This window comes from Cynocephalus volans, chromosome 9 (assembly GCF_027409185.1).
Source record: "Cynocephalus volans isolate mCynVol1 chromosome 9, mCynVol1.pri, whole genome shotgun sequence".
Taxonomy (NCBI): Eukaryota; Metazoa; Chordata; class Mammalia; order Dermoptera; family Cynocephalidae; genus Cynocephalus; species Cynocephalus volans.
This window is the reverse complement of record NC_084468.1, coordinates 69,553,455-69,580,449: the sequence shown is the minus strand read 5'-3', so window position 1 is coordinate 69,580,449 and position 26,995 is coordinate 69,553,455. Positions and strand designations below refer to the sequence as shown.

Genomic DNA, 26,995 nt, shown 5'->3' with positions numbered 1-26,995 from the left:
ATATGAAAGCGTATTTTATTTCTTAGCCTAAGGTCATTTTTTTTCTTAAAGAGAAAGCTATAACCAATACAAAAAAGGCCAAATACATCTTAATAATCAGATTAATTAAATTTAGACCCTTATCATTCTAAAATGGACAGGACACGGCAATAATGACTGATGAAATAAAGTTATTGTCAAAATAGTGAGTCAGACGTCCAGAAAGGAAAATCTCCAAGTACGAAATGTGGAGTTTGTGATTAAAAAAGAAAAGAAAATATGAAACAATTTAAGTTGAGTTTCTCCAGTTTGGAAGGTATAAGATATTTCCCCTTATGAGTGTGTATTTCAATATTTTTCCACAATGTTAATCGTAGGTTACGATGCTCTATTTATGATACTGTTTGAAGATGTTCACCTCTGTACCGAGCTTTATTACCTCTTTTCAAATGCAGCACAACTGAAACCGTTTTGAAAATACAGTCTTTCCCCCAAAGTAGAAACGAATGGGAAAAAGTTCAATTAAGCAATTTTTATTTCCATACCGTATAATGAAAAGCTCTTCATTATTAAAGGAAAATAATAACAAATTCAGCAAAGCTTAATACATCAGTAGTGAAGTGCCCTTCACAGTTTCACTGCGATATGTCCTTTAAGTGGATTTGACTAAAGAACCCAATTTCATTTTGCTTCTAACAACTATAGTAAAAAGAAGTTTTTCTCACCATCTAAGGATGAAAATTATTACCATTATAGAAAGGCAACAGTCATTAAATAAATTAAAAGCATCTTTAAAGTTTTTCCATATACATATATAATATATATATATTTTAAAAACTGCCATTGACTGTACAAGCATTACATGCTCAACTAAAACACTTACAGAAACTGGTGGAAAGCTGAAGGGAAGGCTTGGTTTTCAGAAAAAGGGGATCATTTTATCACTGATAAACTACATTAAAATACAATTCTCAGGGGAAAAATAACTATACAGAGAAGTCAGACTTACCCAAGATTTCTTATTTAATCTCTTATTTAGTCTTACACATCAGGTGTCCATAGCTATTCTCTAACCCAACCTTGATTCAACAAAAAGTCAATGTCCAGACATTAGTTAGCTGTTAGCACAGAGAAAAGTGAAAGCAGAAAGACTAAGGAGAATAATGCAATTACATAAAAAAATTTTATGAGTCAGACTGATGATAGTATTACATATGATGGCCTATGAAGACATTAAATGGACAATAAGAGTTTTATTAAAAAATATTAAGGTAAAAATCTTATCTTAATGAATACATGGTCATCAGTTAATATATAGCTAGGTGAATGTCAAACTTTATCTGAAAAATTATAACCCTGAGATCTGAGGAATCCAATCTTGCTGTTTAAGATATATGACCCCAAATCGTGTAAATTGTATATTATTTATACAGGTTACAACAAAGTACTTTAAAAATACTATATTGACATTGGCAGTCCCTTAATTTGAATTCAAGAGAACAGTTATTGAAAAAAAAATCCTTTCTTTAAATTATTATCTTGTGTGTGTGTGTGTGTGTGTGTGTGTGTGTGTGTCCCACACCTGGAAATGGGGGTAGACAGGTGGTTGGTGAGAGAAAGAGAGAAAGACAGAGAGAGAGAGACTTAGGAAATGGCATTTATGAATGTAATTTCTCTTCTCATCAGTGCCAATTTAGTATCAGGAGATTTCTAAAAAATCTATGTAGTGACTATACAGAAACTAGTACCTAACAAATTGTGAAATAGACACTCGATTTCCTATTTTAAATGAATTTCTGTTAATTAAAATATTAATCCATTTACTTTAACCCCCACTACTGAAAAGTAATCTTCCTTTATTCTTTGGGAATAAAACTTTTCCCATTTAAACAATAATATGTCCTCAATTTAGTAGTTAAATGATAGCTACAAGGTCACCCAGAAATAACTACTGGTAAAACAACTATTTTCATTGGTAAGAAACTATTCAAGCTCTTTCATTGTGTTGTAATTTTATCACATCAATTGCTATTTAAAATAAATGTTAATTGGTACTTGGAAATTTTTATTATCTAGAAGGTTTTTGGCCATTGTAGGATTTAATCTGTAATAATTAGGTATTGCTTCAAATTAAGAAAGGTAACATACATCTGGAAAGAAGAAGCCTGACAAGTGATACTGGGAATTCTGAGAGGTTTTGGGTGATACATCTCTAGAAAAAACTAAATTGAGACTTTTATCAAAGCTACCAGTGAAAAAGTTTTCTTTATTGAAAGACAGTATGACCAGGATATGGTGGACACACCCTGGCCAACTTCTATCATATAATTCACTTTCAAATTTTTGAGAAAATTTATTAAAACATAATTTCATCCCCCATCTCACTTTGAATCTTTAACTTTATGCCACCAGAACAAAAAAAATGAACTAGAAGAAACCATGGTAACTTAGGCACCAGAACTTAATTCATTTTTTAGAACTGGTGTGTCTCATTCAGGGTTAACACGCACCCACCTCAACCTTTGTGTACACCAAAAGTGTCACAGAGCTTCTTTTCATGGTAATATCCTTTTAATGGCTTTCCAGTAACATACCACTCAAACTACAGAGAATGCCATACTCATTTACAAACACTGAAGTGTAGAACGTTCTTGCATTTGGTTTATGAACAGAAATACTTACAGTATTTTTATATCTATCACTATTATCCCTTCAACGAATATATCTATGAAATAGCTAGTATTATAAACCCAACGTTTCAGTGCCACAAGTGCCTTTCAGCTCAAGTGGTCAGCCTGTTCATTTTACCAGTGAGGACACTAAAGAAATACAGCTAACAGAGTGCCTTTAAAAAAAATAGATGCTCAATAAATATTTATTAAATGACCGAACCACCATAGATAGCTACAGGCAAAGACAGACGAGAGCTCCATGTCTTCTGGTACTGCAGAGCATCTGAAATGGCTTAGTTGTTTCTAATTATCAGGTGAGACCGAACTAAGCTAAGGATTAACCACAGAAATAACATCAATAACAACCCATGACCTGAAAACATGTCCGTCACACAAGTAAATACAGTAAGGGGAAGATTTTGAAACAATTCTTAAGAACAAAAGTATAGGAGGAGATATTTATGACATGAAAATTGAAAAAAACAAAGTATCTGTGTTTAGTTCCCTTTCCTTGTGGATAATTTGCAGTGAGTTTTACTACAGTGTATATTCCATGATTGAGCCAAAAGCCTTGATCTATGTAAAAAATGCCTGGACCTGAATGTGGCTGAAGGATGATATTCAATATGTGACTGTGATTAAATTGGTCATTTAAAGAGATCTCCAATATTCCATTAGTTTTTGATCCTCAACACCTATTGATAATTTCATAGGAAGCAGAAGCATATCAAGAGAACTAAAGAGTTAATGGTTTTAGGAAGGAATCTGAATTTATTCTAGAAGAATAATTGCAAGTATGTGTGAAAAAGAAGTACAGAGAGGAATTGCATCTGTGTCTTCAAAAACTGGATTGCTGATTGCCTTTTCTGGGAGGTAGTGAAATGAAAACAACTGTATTTCCAATTTAATGGCTGGATCAAGTGGTAACTCTCTGTGCATGCTCTTGTTTCATTCTATTATTTTTGCTAAAGTTGTCATAAATGAATAGTGCTTGCTAGAACATGAAATTTTAAAAAACCCAAAGAATCGTACGTAGACTGAATTATAAAACCATATAAAGCAAACCTTCCTACAAAGGGCAAAGGCACCCGGCACGTGAACACGCATACGTATACACTAGCACCCAGCACACGCTCTGCTCAACTCTCATGATGACTTGTGAAGGAAAAACAAGGATAAACAAGAGTCTCAAAGACTTTTAAGATAAACATCAAACTTGACTGGATTATTTAGCACTTGCTCAGTTGCTCAGAAATCTAAGGCAATAAGCCTACTTCAAAATACGAAATGACTCTCTAAATATTCCCTTTAGTCATTAGATGAGTAGAGATAAATGATAAGCTATTGCTGTTTTCCCAATCTACTTTCAAAGCCCATTACAAAAATAAATGTGTGTTCTCTAGCAGTTCTAAAAAAAGTTTGAGTGATAATTTTTCTTGAGTGATTAAAAAAAAAAAGAAATCGATGTCCATATTTACTAAAATCTTGCTTTTAGTTACATTCAAAAACAAATACAGTCCAGTTTTCCTTGGTGGAAATCTTCAGTCTATTTCTCTTTTGACTATAAAACAATCTTTTGGAACAAAATGCATTGGCAGTGCAAAAAAAAAAAAAGAAAAAAAAAAAGTCCATAAAAATAAACTAATGACTGAAGTAAGCATTCAGATGAGTTCTTTGCCAGGTTATCTGCAAGCACAAGACTCTACTGTCATGTTAGGATAGACTTTAAGCACTACATTCTTATTTTCATCAAAGAACAAGATACTGAGTGAGGACATCTTTTCTGGTACACAGCAAGGCTCAGGAATCCCAGGAACAACCCCAACAGCTCTCACTATACTCTGGATGGTAGCATGATTTGATGGCTTCAAAGACTAGAAAAAGAAATGAGAGAAGGACACATACGTTAGATGGAACTGCTTTTCCAGTACTCACTCCTCATCAAATAAAATGCTTACAGAATGAATTTGTTTCAACAGCTTAATAAAGCTCTGGCATTGTTATATATTCAGCCCAATCTCTTATAGCACCATCACCACAATGGTCATTGTTTATTAAGTGCCTGCTACATTCCAGGCATGTAGTATCCCTAATCCTTACAGCAAAACTATCATTTCTTACATTTTACAAAGACTCAAAAAGCTTAAATGATATGTCTAAGGTCAAATAACTAGTAAGTGGTAGAGTAAGGATTTGAACCCAGTTCTCTCAAAAAGAATTGTTTAATTTTAAACATCTCAGTCCCAAAATATGGAATCAATACATTCTAGGATGTTTTCGATAACAGGATTGCATAAAAATGGTTTGTTCTTGACCCTGTATTAATTATAAAGAACTCTAACAAGTATCCTATTTAACAGAGACACATTACTGCCGCTGCTACGGTGATATTTATGCATTGTTGTTAAAATAAAACTAAGACAGAGGGGCACTGATTTGTTTATTTAATGGCTGACAAGAGGATGAATTGGATGGTCACTATTTTACTATGTATTCAGCTTTCCTTAGAAGCGGAAACTGGGGTTAAGAGGACCACACTATTGGCCACTGGAGGTCACTGTTGCTCCATGGGTTTAGACAAACAGTAGCGTGTGGTCTAAGAATGGGCCGTGTCCTGTTGGAATATCCTAGGGGCCTATCCCAATCCCATGGATGCCAGAAGTTTGACCAAAGAAGCCTGGGTAAAACTCTTACCTGAGAAAATGAGAAATGAGACCATTAACATCTATGTGAAACGTGGTTTTATTTAGAGGTCCCCATACAACTCTGCTCTACCTAAAAGCATTGAAGGGACAGTCACTTTTGCAAGCCCAGAATGTTAGGTATTGCTAGAGTGGTGAGATGAACTTCATAGGAGATGCAATACTTTTCAACATCAGTTCTCCCCAATATCTCTTTTAGGCAGGTGAAACTAGTTTGCCAGAGACCAAGTAGGATTTAGATCAAAACTCCGAATTTTTAATTTTAGGATTTTAAGCCTTGTGCCTCATGTCTCAGATGCAACCCTGCCCCAGCGAATTCATATTTCAATTTCAAAGTCCTAAAACTCCCAGCATGGGAAACTGGAACAAGCTAAAAGGTTAAAGGTACATGCAAGCCAAGGGAGAAGAAAATAATATAGAAAGCATTACATACTGTAAAAAAAAAAAAGAATTCTTTTTTGGAAGAGAAAGGGCAAGTCTGATTTGTCTCATCCCATCTTTCAATTTCAATGAAAAAAAAAATTATCCTTACATTAAACTTCACCTTTATTGTGAATAGGTATAAATCATTAAAAAATTAGTCTATGACAAGCAATTGTTTTTACTCTTTCTTCCTAGAGACTTTAAATATATTTTAAAAAGAATAGTTAACTTTCAATTAGTTAGTTTTAATTAATTGTAATTCAGGGTATTCTCTCCTTAAGGAAAGGAAGTCCATGCAGTTCTAGTTTGCATATTGTATGCCCTAAATCATCAATAAAATATGTGTAACATACACAAACTGCAATTGATCTTGTAAAATCGAGGTCAATAGCCATTGCTGGTTATTTCACCAGTACGGGTAATTTCTAAAGAAAACTTTTTGCAGCCATCCTTGTCTCTATTGATTTAAAGTTACTTTTAAGACTCAATCATCCAAACTGCTTGTCATAAGGCCCCAAAGGATTTCTTTTTAACATGGATTTTCTGACATTATTCTGTTATTTTAATGTTTAATGACTCCTGTCATATTTAAATTTTATATGAAGTGGATCTACTTAATTAGATGAGGTCTGGGGCAATAAATACTGCTGTGCGTTGCTATTCCTCAGTACCTACAACAGTGTACACTCTAGGCACAGAATAAATTCTTGTTAAATGAATAAAATATAAGAAATAGCATATTCTCCATTTTACCTATTTCTGTGGAAATAATTCCCATCGACAAAAATAAAAGGTTCTGTGCAAATGACCTGGTGTCGATATGGAAAATATTCATGGGTGTTTCCTAGGAAAATTCCTGTCCTTTTAAATTTTTTTTAAGCTCCAACTCAGAAATGATAGATGCAGAAACTATGAGTATATGAGTAGTCTCTAGTGGGCTCACCGGAATTCAGGCACAAGCCCTTGATTCTGGGTTGGTGTGTCTTACGAAGAACCTCTCACATTACTAGGGAGTTTCCCCTTTTTTTCCTCACTAAGGAATCCTCTGATCAAGCTGCCATTACAGAAATAGTTATGTCATGCACAAAAGATCCATGCAGTGATTTGCTGGTGTGAAGCATATTGCCAGTCCATAATTTTTGTTTGTTTTTGAGTTCAGATCATGTTTCTCATGACTCTCTTTACTGAGCTTAAGAAATATATCAATCACAAATGCAAATCTGTGCTATTCCCCTCACCAGTCTCTCTTTTTAAGAGGATGAAACATAACTTCAACATCAGTTTAGGTAAATTTTTGCTTAGGTAACTCAGTACATCAAGATTTGGAATTTTTTTAGATTTCACCTTCACAACCAGAGATTAGAGTTGGAAAATTCAGGAAATTGAGGGTGTATCATTTTGAACTCATTAAATACGAATTTTTTCTTTATATGGGATACTTGGTTCAAAGTGCTTAGATCTTTCCATCTAATTCTGTATTTTTGCTACCCCGAGCTTTTATACAATTTCTTACAAAAATAACTTTATTCCTTTAATCCTTGTTGGTTCTTTTGGATCTCTATCAACAACAATGGCTCAATCATTTTCTTCTGAAATTTCTGTTTTCCATCTCTGCTAAGGTGGTGAGGGGAGGCAAAGGAAGAGAACTCAGCTCTAGCTATCTGGGTATTTTTCATCGTTTGGCAGAATTCCAAGAGTCTCTCCCTCAGAGAGCAGATTGGCTGTAGGAGCTGGAAATCAGAAAAATTCAAACTGCCGTGTCTGTGAATGAAATCTATAGTGGTCGGGCCTGCACCTGCCAAGCTGTGTATGATGTCCTCGAGTTGAATTTGATTACAAATGCATTAGCAGGGGAGAGTATGTCATCAGCTAAGAGCCTTCATTCCTGACCCGGGCCATAGGGTTTTGCTCCACGCTCTCCTAGTCCAGCCCACATGGGTGTGATAGCCCAGAAACTATCTAATTGGAATCAGTGAAAGGGCAAAGCCTGGAATTTGGGAAAGGCAGAACACAGCTGTTCTGAATTACAGAACAGGTTGTCGACTTTTGCAGACAAACAGTCCCGCCACATAGAGCAGGCTTTCGCTCAGGAGGCCGAATGAAAGGAGGGTCAACAGAGGAGTCTGGTCTGGGAGAACTTTTCTCTGGGGCAAAATGTATATTTAAAGTCTGAAAGTTCTTTGGCGTCTCAGTTATTCCGCATGTGTTGTACTGATATGGTCAGAGACCTTTATTTTCCTCTGTTGCTTGGACTCTATTTTTATCTAAATGGTTCACTCTGGTTGTCATATTGGACATTGTGCTGATAACAGTGATGTTCATTAATTAACCCTGATGTAGCAACTTCATATTGCCTCATGTTTCCCATCCTTTTGGTTACTGTGCCACTTGAAAGATACAAAGCCTGGAAGTCTTAAAGGAAACCACTAGAAAGCTTTAAAATTCAAGCAGATCCACACAAAGTGATGAGAGATTGAGAACTCTGTGTAACAGCCAAACTTCCACTCTCAACTTGGCAAAAGGAAATCCCAAGCTCAGAGAGAAAACTCCACGCTTATCCCTGTTATGTCTCTCTGGAGTTCTGATGCTATTCCAAGTTCTGACAAATATTATGAGTTCAGTTGCTGCAACTGATGCTCTCCTGATTCTATTACTCTCCAAAGAAACCCCCGCTGGAAGAGCTCATCAGTTGTCGAACTTACAAGGAGAATCCTATTTTGTGATGTTTGAAAAGGGACTAGAAACATTTAGAAAACTTTTTCTTGCCTTACAACTTTTATTCTCTTGATCCCTGTCCCTGTGTAGTCTTTCTTCAGCCTCCTACATTTAATTTTCTATTCTCCTCATTCTCAGCAATGACCACTAATAATAATATCAATAGCAAACATTTATTGAGTACCTACTATGTGCAATGTGCTCTACTATCTCATTTTTCCACTATTTTTATTATGTAGGTACTATTAATTTTATTATATACTATTTTACACATTTCAAAGATGATAAAATTAATAGGTAGACAGTTTGAGTAATTTCTCCAAAGAACCATAGCTGGTAAGTGGTGGAACCAAGACCGAAGCCAAAAGGATTTGACTCTCGATTTTGCTACTCAAAGTGCAATTTGTGGATCAGCAGCATCAGTATCACCTAGGAGCTTGTTAGATATGCAGAATCTTAGGCTTTGCTCACATGTCCACTGGATCAGAACCTACGTATTAAAAAGATTGCTGGCAATTTGCAGGCATATTGAGTTTAAGAAGCTCTGCTATGACCAAGAATGTACATTTAATTATTCTGCTACACTAACATACTTCTCTCCTCAAATTTATCTCTGCTATTGTTAAATTATCCCTAATTAGTTTTAAAATTATTATTCTTTAGATCACTGAGAACCACGGTGAAGCTCTTTCAAGCATCAGCAAGCTTTCAAACAGTAAAAGCAAGTAGAACCAACAGGTGAGGGGGACAAGTAGGGAGTGCTTGTGGAGGGATGAAGACCAAGCCAGTTCTCCAGAGCTGGGGTTGAAAAGCAAACCAACTATGTCCACATTATCATGACCTGCTGGGTCCTGACAGTTGGAGTCAGGAGGGAAGAGAAAAACTCCTTCCCCAGGCTACGCAGAAGAAAGTACAGTTTATGAGAATGAGGGGGATTATTTGGAAGAGTCTGGGACCCACCTAAAATCAGTCATCCTGGGTTTAAAGACAGATTTTGAATCCATTCTTGCCTCACAATGCCACAAGGCAAGCCACAGTGTCAGATAAAGATTCATCACTGCTTGTTACATTTGTCATCTTTGTTGGGTATGTGTTTTTAAGTGTTATCTCAGCTGAATGAGTTTGATCAGGGAAATGCTCTTTGTAACTATTAAACAAGGTGAGGTTGTTTATATAATTATAGATATACATCATCCTTACTTTGTGTTTGGGTTTACAAAACATAAAATCATCCAAAATCCTTGGGAAAGACAAGGTCTTAGAAAACATAGAAAGCTCATCTTTCTGAGGCATTCTACTAAGAAAATGAAATAAATATTTCAATCAAGTTTCTGGCCCTGAGGCTGCCCTGGCTTCAGGCAGTTGGGCCTTTGCTGTTATGTGTGTGTTACTTACTCTTGGCATACCAATGATCACAAGATGAGAACACGAAAATGCTATTTTAAAGACCTGTAAGCAGAAATTGGTCACTCTTGGAGGCAAATTTTTTCTGTCCATTATTATACGATAGCAAAAATTGATTCACTTCAACTTTGGCAAAAAAACTCCCTTCTTCCTCTGAATTCTGTTCTTTGAGCTGCTTTTTATTGCATAATAGATTCAAACTGTTACAAGCCAAGAATGGAAGTGCAGCAATAAGTTTAACTGAAGGCCGAGGGTACCACTCTATGTTACTATAGAGTGTACTATTTCCACTCTAAATTCAAAGAGAGCAGCCACTTGGACTTGCTGTGCAAGATAGAGGTGGGGTTGGAGACACTTCTGAAAGATGTATCTGTCAGGACACTGAGTACTGACATGATAAAGTATAGTCCCTACTGATTTTGGAACAGACACAGGTAAGCTCTGACAGATTGAAATGGGACTTGGAAGAAGTTTACAGGCCATTGTATCCTTTCTTGCCTTTCTTTTTGATGTTTAGCAGGGAAGCAAATGAAATAAGCATCTGGTGGATTTTACAAGGCCAGTTTACCTGGCCCAACCCTGATCCTGACTTCCGTGGGGACAACTCATCTCACAAGAGACTATTTATCAAAAAATGTTCTGCATCAGGGCGTCAATCCCATTAACCCTTCCCTTTGTTCCCATGACATTCATTCATTCCCTGAATACCCCCTCAAAGATCAGCCTTCTCCCATCTGGGGCTTGCTTATTGTGGGCTGGTGCAGACTCACACATGACCACACAGCTGAATATGTGCCATGTTTGGAAGCAACACAAAAAGCATATTTTACACAACATTTTTTCCTCATATCCTTCTTCATACCAATTCTGACTTCATGTTATTTAACAACCATTAAAGAAAAATCAAGCATACCCATATTACCTATTATACTTGAGAATGTAGTAAATATGGATCCAGATGGATTTTGTAAATGAAGACACATACTCAACTTAGCGTGTGTTTCCACCCTATGGAAATAGGAAGTAAGTACAGGACAAAGAACAATGGCTACCTTTGGCATGGGGAATTGGCATGCTCCGGAGCAATAATAAGCATCAAAGGACTTGGGGGAGATAATCCATTCACTCCAGCCAATATCCGCAAAGTCTACTTTAAGATATCTTCTAGCACAATTCCGAGGTTCAATCCATTGCTTTCTTCTTGCCTTCTTCAGGGTCTGTTCATCAAACTGGAGCGTCTGGCTCTTCTGGTGAGGTCCCTTTCTCTGTTTCTTTTTGCTCTTACTTTTCTCAGGGGACTGAGTCTGAAGGGTCTTGTAAGGCTTTCTCTCCTCCCATACCCCATCCTCCTTATACTGATATTCTGCCCCAGGAAGCTCATTGTTCTGCAGAGGCAGCAAGACCCCAGTAGAGCGCTTCTTCCTCCGTTCAACAGAAAGAGCAGCTCTGATGTGGCTATCCAGTTTGGGCACAGCTCCAGTGGGGAAATTCCGGTGTCCCTGTAAGCTAGATACCACACTTTCTGGCTCAGAAATGGCAGCATCATTGGCATATACCAAGATATAAGGTTCCAGAAAAGGTAACATCCTCTTTGGCAGCTGGTGTCCTTTGGAGGTAATGTTAAATCCTATGAGGAACTCCTCATTTTCCTTGGCCTTCCTTAAGAGTTGAGTGATGTCTTTAGATAGCCAGGATGTGATGTCTCGATTGGGTTTGGTTACATCTACTGACAGATGACCCAGGAGTTGACTTTGGTTTCTGCTGGATTTGAGGGTCCATGCAGAGAGGTCTATCTGAATGTGTTTCCTCTGAGTATGATGTGAGCATCCTCGGGACATTAAACAACTCAGGCTGATGTTCACTAGCTCTCCAATATAGAAGTACAGTGTGGCAGACAAAATATTTTCAGACTTGGTTAGAGAAGTCACATTAAAAATATGCAGTCCCTTGCTTGCTAGGGTTCCTAGGAAGGAAAAAGAGAGAGTAAACTAAAATAATCAAGACCCCTACCTCACACCATATACAAAAATTAACTCAAAATGAAACAGTGACCTAAACATAAGAGCTAAAACCATAAAATTATTAGAACAAAACATAGGGGCAAATCTTCATGACCTTGGATTTGGCCATGAATTCTTAGACATAACACCAAAAGTGCAAGCAACAAAAGAAAAAAAAATAGATACATCAAAAAAATAGATAAATTAAAAAAATAAACTGGACTTCACTAAAATTAAAAAACTTTTGTGCATCAAAGGACATTATCAAGAAAGTGGAAATATTTGCAAATTATATACCTGATAAATCTAGTTTTCACAATATATAAGTAATAGTTACAACTCAACAACAAACAGGGAAACAAATCAATGAAAAATGGGTAAAGTACTTGAATAGATATTTTTTTCAAAGAAGGTATACAAATGGCCAACAAACACATAGAAAGGTGCTGAACATCATTACTCATTAGGGAAACAAATTAAAACCACAATGAAGTACTACTTGACACACATTAGGATGGCTCTAACAAAAAACAAAAGAAAGTGAGGATGTGGAGAAAGTGGAACCATCTTGCATCACTGGAGGGAATGTAAAATAGTTCAGCTGCTACGGAAACCAGTTTGGCAGTTCTTTAAAAAGCTAAACATGAAATTACCATATCATCCAGCAATTGCACTCCTAAGGATATATCCCAAAGAATTAAAAACTGGTACTTGAGTAAGCACACATTAATAACAACACTATTCACAATAGCCAAAAAGTAGAAACTGTTCAAATGACCATCAGTGGAAGAGTGGATAAAGAAATTGTGGTATACCTATACAATGGAATATTATTCTGCCATGAAAAGAAAGGAAGTACTGATACATGCTACGGTGTGGATGAACCTTGAAAACATTATGCTTAGTGGAAGCCAGACACAAAAAGTCACATATTGTTTGATTCCATTTATATGGAATATCCAGAATAGTTAAATACATAGAGATAGTTACAGATTGGTGTTTACCAGCAACTAGAGGCAGGGGGAACTGAGGAAAAATCCTCAATGGTTACAGGATTTTACTCTGGAATGGAGGAAATACTTTGGAATGAGATAGACTTTGTGGTTGCACAGCATTGTGACAGTGTTAATTACCACTGTATAGTTTACTTCAAAATAGCTCATTTTATGTTATGTGATGACTTTAACTTCAATTAAAAAAAGGAAAAGAAAAAAGAAAACAACAAAATTATGTAGTCTCTTGTTTTTGAGAGTTCCTGGAAAGGAAAAAAAGGAGAGTAAACAGGAGTTATTTTAAAAGCCAGAAAAAGATTAAAGCCATTTTTTACTAATTTGCACTTCACTGAAGCACCATAAATGTGTGAAAATTCTAACACAGTAGTTAACTTAATGGGATGAGAGCTGAGAGCGGGAAACTACTGAAACCTATTCCCTATAAAAATTTTAAAGTATTATAGCAGCTTCTTGTCTGAAGCATGTATAGCCTACTGGTCATAAGCATAGGGTTTAGAATTAGACTTGCCTTGATTCAAGTACTGGCCCATCTACTTATTAACTCCATAGCTCTGTGCAAGCTAATGTTCCCTTCATAAAATGAAATATTACCTACCTCACATGCCATAAGAATTAAATGAGATGTGTGCCACGCCGTTCATAAAGGGTCTAGTAGGTATTTCTTAAATATAAATTATTATTGTTTTTAGTTCTGATATTAACAGTATTATGGGGATTATATCTTCTTCTACCTGCCTTAAAAAGTGTAAGATGTAGAGTAAGGGTTGGGTAAGCAGAACAATATATCTCAATAATCGCAAAATATATCTGAAAAAAATGAGCCACAGATTCAAAGATGTCCAAAAAATAATGCTGTTGTGGGGCTTGTCTGAAGTTTCTGACATTACATGTATTAAAAGTTATAGCTCAACAAAAGTGATTGAAATGGTTCAATTGTATTTCCAATTCTCCAAATCCAGGACTGAGAGTAAGAGAACAGGAGATGGATTAGCAAGGCAGAAGTTGGCTACTTCTCTTAAGATCATCTAGGAGGTTATCAGTAAAACTGAGGTGAGATCTCCAATCCTGGCATGGGTCACCAGAGCCTAAGCCCTCTCCATGCACTTGTTCCATATACATATTTGTTTCAGAAACACACACGCAATCGTGAAATTATGTTCTTGATCAAAAACATGTTTCAGTCAAAACAAAACATTTTTATAAAGATGTGGAAACTTAAAATGAGTTCATTGAGTCCCCAAGCACAAGGGAAGTGTGATGGAAAACATATTTTACTCATTTTTAACATTGTGTGAAGGAAAAGGAGGAAACTTCCATTTGTGCACATTTGTATAATCCATGACACCAGCATAATATTTTACAGACTTTTATAACAAAGCCATGGCATCAGGGTTGTTCTGAGACTCTAGCCTTAATTCACACCAGTCATCATAGCATACACTTTTACCCAAACTTCATGTAGCAGATGGAAATTTAAAATGCAAGGAAGAGAAGTCACTCTGTTCTAAGTATGTGGCAATCAAATGTTTGCCAAACAAACATTCTGGCAGGGAATAAATGAACTCCGTGGTATATGGGTGGCAGCATCTTAATGGGTAAACTAGTTCTGCCCCTTTTCCCCACATTTTGCTTCAAGATGGTTCCTTCTTTAAAACATGTTTTCAGTCACCTTATGACCTGCTGTTAAGTAGCCTACCTCAGAAAAGTCTAATAAGCAACACCTCAGAAAAGTCTCTGAATCTGTCCTACTGCCTCTTCTGATTGCTTTCATTTTAATTCAGTGCATTATTTTGAAGTCAAAGCCTATGGCCCAGTCCCAGTTCCACTACATCCAGTAGTGGTCCTCAGGAAAATAACCTAAACTCTTTAAATCTCAGTTTGCTCATCTGTAAAATGGGCCCAGTAATATCAATTGCATTATTGTTGTGAGGATTAATTGAAAGAATGCAGGTAAAGCACATAGGAAAGGTTAGTTAACTCAAAGGTTAACTAACCGTAACTGTAGTGTCCAGTATGACAACGCCTAGCCACTTAAATTCAAATTGAGATGTGCTGGAAGTATAAATACATACAGAATTTTGAAGACTTAATACAAAACTGAATGCAAATTTCACGTTAATATATTTTATACTGAATATGTGTTAAAATGATAATATTTGATATATTGGGTTCAATGTGATATTTTATTAAAATTAATTTCACCTGTTGCCTTTCACATTTTTAATGTGGCTACTGAAATTTTTAAATTATATATGTGGCTCACATTTGTGGTTTGCATTAAATTTCTATCGTGCAGTGGTGATCTAGAACAACCACTAGTTTTGTAGTCATATATTCCAACAGGAAAAAAAAAGGCATTTTTTTCCAAATGCAGTAGAGAATTAGGATTTTTCTAAATATGAGTGTGCAATGAAATAGTAAATTAGGCAAAAGATTCCCTTCTCAAAATGTAACATTCTTTCTTTATGAAGAACATATTAGATGAAGATAATTTTGGTGATTACTTTTTAACTTTTCCTCTAGCTATAGATAATCGTTTCAATCTGCAATGAAAAGTCTAAGACCAACAAACTGTTCTAAAATAGAGCGAAATGGAAAGTTTAGCATCACTGCCTTATAACAGACATTATATACATAGCTTCAATTGAGTTATTTGTGTATTACACACATAAACATACTACAACCAGCAAAGAACAGAGGCCAAAGCAAACAAACGTTTTACGGTAACAAATATTAATTGAACACCTACTAGGTGCTGGACCCTGGGCTGAATCACAGGGCTTCACGAATAGACACTCCTGTTGACACTGTGATGGGGAAAAGGATGCATGAGCAATATTCAGGTAGCTATGCCATGATCATGATAGCAGCTGTCCAAGATGTTAAATATGATCTTGGAGCAAAAGAATGAACAATTAACTTTGCCCAGGTAGGGGCAGAGGGACATACAGTGAAGTGGTGACTTTAAACCAGACTTTTAAAGATAAAGGGAGAAGGGAATGTTGAGGAGGAATGGAAGGAACGTGTTCTAGCATTATGCAATGCTGTATATTTAGAAGCTTTTGCATAAAGAATATTGCCAATTTTTGAACAGAAATAATAAAAATGCTCCAGATTAACCTAGTTATTTGAAGTCCTAACAAGTGTTTAGCCACTCAAGTTCAGAAAAGGAATGGACAGCTTCCATTTAGTTGCTAACTGAAGGTGTTATGCTATACCCAGTACCTGGTACCTAGTGTTTTTGCTTTTGTTATTTCCACCCAGGTTGAATCTGCCTATTTTAGATAATCTCTCTCTTGTATTATTATTATTATTTTTTTTAGGCATAAGCTTGAAGTGTCAACCATTCCACAGAGCACTCTTTGGCTTCTCTAATCCATATTTATTTTAAGTTAACTAAGTGCTTGATCTTCAAGCATTTAATTTGTGTATAAGTCAATGCTCTTCCCCACAAAGCAACCCAACAATATTTACTGAGCATTTACAATGGACAAAAAACAGTATAAGAAAGTTGTATGGAGCTGAGCAAATGAGTATAGAGGAATAAATAAGAATGAGATAAATATCTTACTGCATTTAGAAATACATGATAGTAATATCTACTCAATTACTTTCATGTTCTTTTATTTTTTATATTTTATATTAATTTAACTTTTCAAACGAGTATCTTCCCATACTTAAGAACAGGAGTTTTGCGTTAGGTTTCTCTCCTCCCTGTGAGTTGTAGTACAGATTTATTATGCACATAAATATCTATGTTAAAATATCAGTGAATAAAACATGCTTTAGTGTTCACTTTTTCTATTCTTCTGAAATATTCAAATACTTATCTATTTGGAATTATTGAATCAAACTTGAGGTATACTTTCTGATTAATGAGAACAAGTTGATAAAATAATAATATAAAACACAAGAGTGGGTTTTATCAGACTACAAAAAATAGCTTATGCATTTTTAGGCTGTGGATAGTATTGGGTACTCGGAAATATTCACTGTATGCTATACCAATCTACATATAACTACAGTTGCATGCCTCATTCTGGGTGTTCTCATTTTACTAGTTTATTGATACAGGAGAGAGCAAATAGGAAAGTAACCAAGATGCTAAGAGGTCTAGAAACTATCTCTTTAAGTTTTAGTTGAATAAATAAGAGTACATGGCCTGGTGGAAGAAAAAAAAGATTTAGCAATGATGTGAGAATTATTTTCAGGTACTTGAGGACTTCAGAGAGATCAGAGTTTTTCTTTCCAGTGTCAAAGATGAGAATAAAGTCCTAAAGGTAGTAATTTAGTGGTGCTGAATCCAGGCCAATATAAGTTATGACTTTCTAACTCTGACTTAGTTGAGACCTATCTGCGGTACTGGAAAAAACTGGTCACAAGTCAAGACTATTACAGGAGGATTCCTTTATGGTAGGGTAGGGTGTGAAATGTGAACCAGAGAACTTCTCAGATCCCTTGCAGTTTAACTACAACAGGCTTTGTTTCTAGCTCTTCCGAAAGAAATATTTCTGATACCAAAATATAGCTACCAATAGGTGGTGCTCTTTTACTGTTGGCGGGCACTAGAACAAGCCTGGATTTTCCTTGCTGGGAATATATCTACTGCAGTTTAGTTAGCATTTGGCATTGGCGTTATAATCACATATTTTGAATTTTCTAGAGTAGTAATATCTGCAAATTGAAAAGGGTTTAGAAGTCAGGTGAGTTTCTGAGGAAGTTATCTCTTCCACACTTGTTGAGACCGCATCTGCTGCTGCTTCTCTCTGAGATGCCTTTACTCATGCTTTTTCTCATGATAATCCAGATTTGTGTTTTAAGGCAAAGGTGAGGCACCACCCCTGTAGACAAGCTTGTCCTGACAACCCATTCCCTTGGTTAGGACCCTGCCTCTATTACCATTTTCATTATACTGTTGGCTCCTTCTGAAGACCACAAACTCTTTAAAGACAAGGTCCTGCGTTATTTCAGAGTCTTCGGCCCCTAACATAGGCTTGACCCTTAAGCAGTACTCAGTAGATACTTCTATGAAAGAAAAGCTCCAGGAGTAGCCGTGGCAAGATCCAGGGAGTGGTAAGGGGAATTTCACCTTTGTGCTGGCCCACACAGAACGTTTTCAAAGGGAATTAGAACACACAATGGAAAGCTTTCTATATAAAGTCTGATTTTAAAACAAATAGACTAAATTAAATCTTGATGATTAGTTAAATCCCTAGGAAGCAGAGAAAACATTTCAGTCATACAGGAAATATGTAACTAAGAACAACCCCCCCTGCCCCAACCCTTCTTTCTCCAAACAAAATACAGCTGCTAGAAATGCCAGGGGTGCCTAGGACAGGGTCACATACACCTGTAGTCACTATTTGCTGCTGATTACTTAGTCAAGACAGCAGTTTCTCTATGCTGCCTTCAACTTTCAGGCACAGGCAAGATGAAGAGTTTCTAAACAGAACACAAAGTCATAGAATTTTTTCTTGCAGAGTCCCAGTTGAATGACTGAGTTGTATGAGATCTCAAAACAACCATTCTCTATGTCCAAAGTGAAAACATGGCCAAAGATGATATAATGTATGTTTTTCTAGAATAGCAAAAATGTTAATTAATCAGTTTATCTACTCTTAGCCTCCACTCAAGGGCATTCCTAGACTGTGAGCTCTTGGAGGGCAGACCTATGTCATATAAATCTTTGGATTCCTAGTACTTCACACAGTCTGGAGCATTTATATCCTGAAAAATATGTGTTAGATTGTTGAATGAAAAACTGTGTAAACTTACCAGTTTCAAAAGTGTTTCCTACTTAATACCAAAGTGAAAAAAACTTTCGTGTAGGTTCATGTCCCCAAAGTCAGCCAAAGCCCTTCTTGGATATAAGTACTAGATGGTGTTTCCCTTCAGTTCATTAGAAAGTATTATTATAACTGTTGTATATGACGTAGAATAATATTGCCATTTAATATATAAATGGTAAAGTGCCCCATGGGAAAGTCTTTCAAGGCAAGTTTGCTCCTAAACGATACTTTGCCTGGCTGATAGCTCTTCTACTATCTCTTCTTGTCTATTGAACATCTAATTCAACTCAAGTGCAGTATTTTTCCTGAATGCAAACTATATGGCAAACTATGCCAGGTCTTTGGAATATAGGATGAAATGAGACTCCTGCTGTCAAGAGACTTGCTTTGTAGGTCCCCATTCAAGACAACTTCCTAACAAATCTATTACGTCACAAACTCTCTGCAGCTGTGAGAGAAGGGTAATCAGTCTTGATTAACATACTTTAAAGCCTTCTCCAGGGCAGAAATTGTCATAAAGATAGTAATATACCTTCCAAAGCAAAAGAAGCTTACCATTATATAAGTTAATAAAGCCATGGAGAGGCTCACTCAAAGGGCCAAATGAGATCAGGAATAGCACTTTAATAAACCCTGGATTTCAGGTGCTGGTTACGATATAAAATACTCAAAACTTTAGGGACATGAGCTTAGAGCAGTGTTTCTCAAATATGGATCAGAATCACCTGGATGGCCTGTTAAAACACAGATTTCTGAACCCCACCCCCAGAGTTTGATTCAGAACGTGTGCGGTGGGCTGGAGAATTTCTAACAAGGTTCTGGGGATGTTGGTGCTGCTAATCCAAGGACCATCCTTTGAGAACAACTAACTTCAAAAAATTTCTATGCAAAAGTGCAAGCCTGATCCACTCAGCCACCAGGGTCAGGATAGAAAGAGTAACTTGGTGAATGTAGGTCTAGGATATAGTAAGTAGATTGTATTACAAGAGGACTACCATCTCTTCATGTTTACGTTATTACCCAAACATCCCTCATGCTACAAACAAATACATATTATCAAAATTTGAGATACACTTAAGGCTTTGTGGGAAGCTAGAGGGAGACAATCTCATCTATTAAACTATTAAGAGTATTAAGAATAGCTCATTTATACAGGGCTTCTAAACTTTTAATGCATCTTCACTTTCTCAGTTGAGTGTCACCATTTTTCTGTGACACAGACACAGGAGGTATGATTTAATCCATTTGATAGATGAAGAAACCGAGAATAGCAATATTAGATGACTTTACTAAATAGCGGTTCAGCCAAAATTAGAATTTACATCTCTTAATTCTCAGCCTTAGGTAATAGAAAAAATCAAACTCTAGCAATCTTTTCTCTACTTGACAACCATCCATCTTAACCCACACATAAGTGCAGGAATAAACTCAATTCAGTCTTTAGATTAATTCCATACAATTAAATTAAACGTTTCTTTGAAAAAAAAAGTATGTTGGACCTCAGTTGTTCTAACTGCATAACTGGGCAAAAACCCTTGCATTTCTAAAAGTATTGGATGTAACTATTTTATAAAAGGAATATTTTTAACTAATTAATTTTTTAATTCACACATAATTGTACATATTTAAGGGATACAGTATGATATTTTAATACATGCATAAAATATGTAATGATCAAATCAGGGTAGTTAGCATATCTCTCACCTTAAATCTTTATTATTTCTTTGTTGATTATATTCAAAATTCTCTCCTTTAACTATTTAAAAAAATACAATGAATTATTGTTTACTATAGTTCTCCTATAGTGTTATGTTCTCCTATAGTTTCTATAGTTATGTTCTCCTATAGTTTCTATAGTCTCCTATAGTTCTCCTATAGTTTCTATAACTTATTCCCCCTATCTAACTGTAACTTTAAATCTTTTAAGTAACTTCTTCCTAGCCCACCCTCTGCCCCCCTTCCCAGCTTCTAGTAAACCACATTTCTACTCTCTGCTTCTATGAGATCAACTTTTTTAGCTTCCACATGAGTGAGAACATGTGGTATTTATCCTTCTGTGCCTGACATTTCACTTAACATAATGTCCTACAGGCTCTTTTGTGATGTTGCTGCAAATGACAGGATTTCACTATTTTTATAAATGGAATATTTAAGAGTGCCTTACTTAGTTAAAGTAAGAACTAACTGAAGAGGGTAATGCAGTGGATCATTTTGTCTGAACATTTTTATTTATTCTCTGCCCAAATCCAGTCAACATACTGCATTTACCAGGGTTATGTTGCCATGAGAAGATAGATCTTAAGGGAAGGTAAATTACTGAAGGAGTCGATGAACACACCATAGTCATTTGACTATATAACATACTTGCTGATGTCTTAAATAAAGAGAAATCTATGCCTTTAAAAATATTATCCCTGAAAATGTGTGTTCTCAGGACTACTCCTATGTATGCCAATATGCTAAGACACAACCACTACTAACATGTAACTAGACTAGCAATTTTATTGGTTGCTAAATACATTCTATATATGAAGACTCTTCGGTTACATCGCTATCATTTACTACTGTCCATAGTAGGTAATATCCTGGCATACTTTTGTCACTTGATTAATACTATGTCAAAATTTCCATTAAAAATTCTATTTTCATGGACTTATCATGGATTACAACATAATTATAAAAATTCATTCAATTGAAACTTGACATAGGAAAGCTCAAGCTGAGACTATTTGTGATGCCAAACTTCTTCCCATTACTGCCACCAAAACAAAGTTATTGAGGCACTAATTACTAGGATACACAAATTTAACAGATGGAAAAACCATCAAAATTTGGGGAGACAAGTTCTGATATTGTAGCACAAAAACCCTGACTAGCCAATAGAAAATATATGCCAAGTTGCTTAATAATTTTCATGAGTTTTTGATAGGTATGATTTTTATTATATCTATTAAGTACAACAAATATTGGGGATTATATGAGGGATTTCATAGACATCTTGAGTAAATGTATCTTTCATCAAGACATTAATGGTAATAAAACATTAACAAAGTGATATTATGATCCATAGTGAATCTTTCCTCAAATAAAGGAGCTTTTCTTTTTAAAACGTAGTGCCTGATATGAAATAATAAATGTTAGTCTTATAGAAGAAGAACTATAAAGGAGAACTCATAAAGAAACAGAGAAAATGATAATTAATAACAGAAACTCTAAAATTATATTCAGCGAAGTTTATAACATAAAAGTAGGAAGATGGTACGATGCCAATTGGACCCAAGTCCAAAAGGTAATAATATAAGTAAACATCCTGAAATAGGTACTAAATGGGAAATGAGGAAGGAGAGGGTTGTGGTATTCACTCTGAATATTGCATATCCTCTTTCCTGCTAAATTAGGAAGGCTTAGAAACAGTGTTTCCCCAGCTAGGCATCTGAAAACCACAGTTCTTTAAAATGTTCTCTCTAGGAGAAACTGTTCCTCTCTTAAGGGGGCTAGTTACATTTAAAGGCCCTGAAAGGTCCCACAGCAAAGAAAACTGATGACTTCTTCCCAATTTATTTGACCATGGAACTCAATTTTATGTAACACTGGTTAACAACTTCCAAAGACCTCTTCTTGCAAAATTTTCTCCTCAAAAATTAGATCAGGCTATTAGAAATAATAGAGTTTGAGATGAGCTCAGTATATCTGAAACTCATCTGGCGAATACATCATGATGCCGATTTCTGGCCCCATTAAAGAAAGAAGTTGGACTTGTTTTCTTCGATGCCTTTCCCAAATACAAAATTCTATGCAAATATGCTTAAAAGCAGAATTGACATTCATCTTCCTATTTAATTTTTAGAAAATTCTGAAATCATCAATCAAGTACTTATGTACTTCCACTGTTGAGCTAAAATGTAAACCTCTTAATTCATTCTTAATAATGTATATATATTTAAATGTACAAATGTTCTTTGAGTGAATTATCTGCTTAGGGGATTTTTTAATTGACCCCCATGGTCTTTTGGTTCTTTTGAGTATGTCTACCAATACTACAGAGCTAAATTTAAATTATTTTTTATTTTCATTCTTTTTCTTTTTTCTATTAGCATGGATAATCAAGAATTCATAGTACTACGGATTTTTAAATGTCAGAGATTGTAATGCTGTCTTGCGTATTACAGTAAAAACTTCATTAAAGGCTATCATGTATTCAAAGTCGTGTATAATTCAAAGCAGCTGCACATACTGCCCCTCCTCGGCAGATATACTATTGTCCTTTAAATAAAAACATCAAGTGCTCTTTAATTTCAAGCCTAGTTTCTAGGTATCAGGTATTTCAAGGTAAGTATGTTTTAATAAAGTTATTATAGTCCCTTTCTATCAAACCCATTAAACATGAGCTTTCTCACTGGTCCATGTATTTTACAGGAATGGCTCCTGTTAGAGCAATCACTCAGCCTTTAATTATATACCATCTTTCCCAAACCCTTATATTTTAGCCTTGAACTTCAGAAACATGTCAAAATGATAACTTTTTATTTTTCAGCTTTTTCTTTTTTTTTTTGGTCATAGTAGGAAAGAATCGCCATTTCCTCTTTGAAAGAAAATATTCACTTATGGGTCTGGATTTCCTCAATTTTCTTTTATCTATGAAATATGTGTGATTTTTTAAAAAAAGTGACACATAATCACTGAAATGTAATCAATTGTAGTTGTATGTCATAAGTAGTGATAGTTTCCTAATAAGAAGACGTGTTTTAATCGGTTTTCCTGAACAGGTTACATTTACGATTAAGAAAAAATAAGATTAAGCGACTATGGGAATGATGAGAAAGTAATTAACATAAATCATCTGTCTTAAAAGATCAAGACAGGAGAAAACCTTATGTAAAATATTTTTCTCTTATCACATAGTACCCAAGGACAACTTGAACCAAGATTAAAATAAAAGCTGATTTCACATCCTTCTGTCTTCCTTCAACATGGTGTGTTTTTATAAGGCTGAACTTCTCTTTCATCAATAATTTGGTAAATTACCTTTTACAAAGAGAAAGATAAAACCTATCTTTATGTAAACCCTTACACATCACTAAAAAACTTATAAGTGCTCCAAACTTATGGTTTTGGCATACCAACTGCATAGCATTGAGGGAGGAGAAAAGGGGTTAGCAAAAGTGTATTTAGGATAGATGCCACCCACCATCAAGTAATGGTTTAAGTAGAAAGTAATCAGAGGGAGACCACAGCAGCTAAATTTCAACCAAAGATATTCTAGGTTTAGAACAATAAATAATTTTAATCAGGTATGTTCCAAGTAGCAAATAGCTGCTATAACTCAGCCTGAATAAGCACTCAGAAAGTCTGCTGGATCAGCAGCCACCCATATATACAGCACACCACCTGACCTTCTATTAAAATCTGTAACATTTCCCATATCAGCCAGCTGCCAAAATAAATAAATAAAATAAAATATAAAATAAAGTCTGTAACATCTTTGGTATAGAGAAGTCCATATGTTGTAAACCTTAAACTCCTTGAACTGGAAAAACATATCAAATTTATTAATGCAGACAGCATCTTTCACTTACATCAGAACATATGTCACAAGGTGAAGGGTGTTATGGAAATGCTGATATGAATGAAGCAAGAGGGACACCCATGAAAACCTTAGTACCTTCCTTATTAGAGCCAGAACTGCCTTATAATAAGGTCTTTTTAGTGTGTTAGTAACTAAACACTCTTGGAAGTGGTCCAACACGAACCACCTTTCTGGGAGTCTCCAGTGAGGTAACATGACACTCAAGCTTTCACAAAAACCAGTGTCTACATTTGATGAATAAGTCATTAAGACAGTCTCTAGGATGCTAAAGGGATTACTTTTCTTATCAGGGCACACAGCCTTGTATATATGCTTCAAGCTGCAATTCATCATTTCAAAGGAACGTCTGGCCTCCGTATCAGAGTTTATCATTTGATGGTATAAGACTTTAGTAAGGCTGATAAGGGACATTCTGAAATCATAGTGCGTGGAATGAGCTGAAGCCAAAAAGTACATGGTACTTGAGTCATGGTTCTCTCAGCCTAGAACAAACAAAAAGCTACACACTATGTGTGAATAACACAAACTCAAATTCTACCTCCAAACCTTGTGGTTTATACTAAGAAATAAAACATGTTGATACAAAAAAATACTGTTTATCCCTTAGGTGCCTTAGCTATTCTCTAGGAAAATAACCAAGAAAATGAATATCAAGGTAAGAGTGACCTGAACATCTTCATTATTGCCACCTGCCTTGCCCACCCAACTTCCTTCCAATCCTTGCTACTCCTACACTGCTCCTTCATTGAGCTCTGCCCTCAGAGTTGCACTAAAGTAAACAGAGAATTCACTGGTGTGGCCAGCTGTCAGGACGGCCTCCTCAAGTGGCTGGGATGCTGTGGATAACGCAGAGCAGGTTTCTGTTCCCTTAGCGGAAGGCCAGCTTCTTACAGATCATGCTCATGGTTTTAAGAAGAAAGTGAAATCTGGTTCAGCTCAGACTCTAACTAAAGACTGCTGCATTAGAAAGCATAATTCACATTTATTGTAAATGTCATCATGCCTATGAGCTCTAGAGTGTATTTACAGTGTCAACCTAGGGCTTTCCTTGATGGATGCTTTAGTTTTCCTTTTTTTTTTTTCCCCCTCCTAGGAGTCTTACATATCAAAGTTTGGGAAGATTTCTTTCTAGTGATTCTGACAGAATTGATAGAGTATTGAGGCATGGCCTCCTTCCTTGAAGACCTTTGGCTATTTTTCACTGGTTCACTGAAGACAAGCTTTGCAGTTACATTTCCCTTTATCATGAATGTAGTGAAGAAAAAAGCCTGGTGCATCCTCAAAGCATATAAACACAGTTAGTGTCCAGGAAACTTTCCCTGAAGCTGTTAGCACAGAGGAGGAAGGCTGTTAGCGTAAGTTGTTTGCTTCACCACAGGGGCTAGGAGAACCCCTGTAAAGCCATGAATTTCAGTCCGCAGTGATCTGTGTTGAAAATGGGATGAGCAGATTTTCATCGGCTGATTCCAAGAGATGTTTACATCCACGGCTGCTCCCTCCCCGCTCTCCCCGAACTCCTCCCAGGGTGAATGGTACAACCCCTATTTGCCCAGATGGGTTTTAAATAATCGAAACACCCAAGCACCTGGTTTTGTTTGTGTGGTTGCCACCAAGGGACTATCAAGTAGAAAGTGTCAAATACACAGGGCGCGGGTTAAGAGGGGGCGCAAGATCTGGAGAAGCGACTAAAGAGCGAGAGGAAGACGACTAGTTCAAGTGTGACTTCTCTCCAGGGCCCTGTTGTTGGCATAAAATGGTATCTGCCTCTTGGTAAACATCGCTAAAGCCCAGCCCAAGGGAATTTCCGCTGACCGTTTTAGGAATCACCAGTGTAAGGTACCCCAGAAGTGCTCCAGGCATCCAGGGCAGAGGGCTCCGCTGAGCGTTGGGTGTCGCCCGTCTACGCAGCTCTTCCAGCTGACCCCCTCCACTGCTCTGCGCCCTTCTCTCCACTTCTCTCTCACTTTGGACTCTAAAACTGGGCTTACCCGGGACGCTGCTGGTGAAATGCGCGGTGTGATAGGACGGAGTGGCCCGGAGAGCGGCTGCGGAGAGTGGGGAAAGGTCCCTGGGTAGCACCACCGAATAGGGGACAGACAAGGAAGCTGTGGGGGTCCTGGGAGGAAGCTGGGGCGGGGCCGCGGGACGGGGGTCTCACCTCGGGCACTCACCTGCCGCTCCGGCTCGAAAGCTGCGAACCGTGTTGCCTTCGCGGAGGGGCTGGGGACGCGCTGGCTGCGAGCCCTGCTCCCGGGAGCCTGGCGTCCGCGCCGCCTGGACCTTGCCGCCGCCGCTGTATCTGTCATAGAGCCGCAGCATGTGCTCCGACACCTTGTCGTGCGGCTGCAGCTCCGGACCCAGGCCACCTGCCGTGCGGCCGCCTGTTACAGCTTGGCGGAGCTCAGGGAAATGCTGCTTCAATCTTTCTCCCTGCGCCAGACTCACGCAGAAGCAGCTCAGCCACAGATAGAGCAGCAGCAGCAGCCTGCGCGCCCCAGCCATGGCGAAGTCCCGGTGCGACGCGTCCGCTCCCTGAGTGGCAGGGGGACACTGCGAAGGTGCGAGGGGCCCGCACTCCTAACCAGCTGGGGCGAGGGCGCTCGGAGCCCCGGACGCTGCCGTAACAGGACGGTAGCAAGCCCCGCTTCCTGCGCTGGCCGACCGTGGACCGACAGGTGGGCTCTTCCCCGGCAGCTGCGCGGACCCCACAG

General features: G+C 37.1%; 1 protein-coding gene across 1 annotated transcript; it reads right to left on the bottom strand.

Moving 5' to 3' along the window:
* Positions 1 to 4,333: 4,333 nt before the first annotated feature.
* BMP3 (bone morphogenetic protein 3) lies at positions 4,334 to 26,786 on the bottom strand. The gene is made up of 3 exons (XM_063107227.1): positions 26,456 to 26,786; positions 10,948 to 11,858; positions 4,334 to 4,525 (listed from the first exon to the last, which is right to left on the bottom strand). Exons 1-3 carry the CDS (start codon positions 26,784 to 26,786, stop codon positions 4,334 to 4,336), a joined length of 1,434 nt encoding a protein of 477 aa, XP_062963297.1.
* Between the last annotated feature and the right edge of the window lie 209 nt (positions 26,787 to 26,995).

Bases quoted from the DNA above. Each gene is read 5' to 3' on its own strand.
- BMP3 (XM_063107227.1), bottom strand. From the start codon at position 26,786: ATGGCTGGGGCGCGCAGGCTGCTGCTGCTGCTCTATCTGTGGCTGAGC. The intron at 11,859-26,455 runs GTGAGTGCCCGA...TTTCCTTCCTAG, and splicing joins CTTTCGAGCCGGAGCGGCAG to GAACCCTAGCAAGCAAGGGA. The intron at 4,526-10,947 runs GTAGCCATTGTT...TTCTTTTTCTAG, and splicing joins GCCAATTCCCCATGCCAAAG to TCTTTGAAGCCATCAAATCA.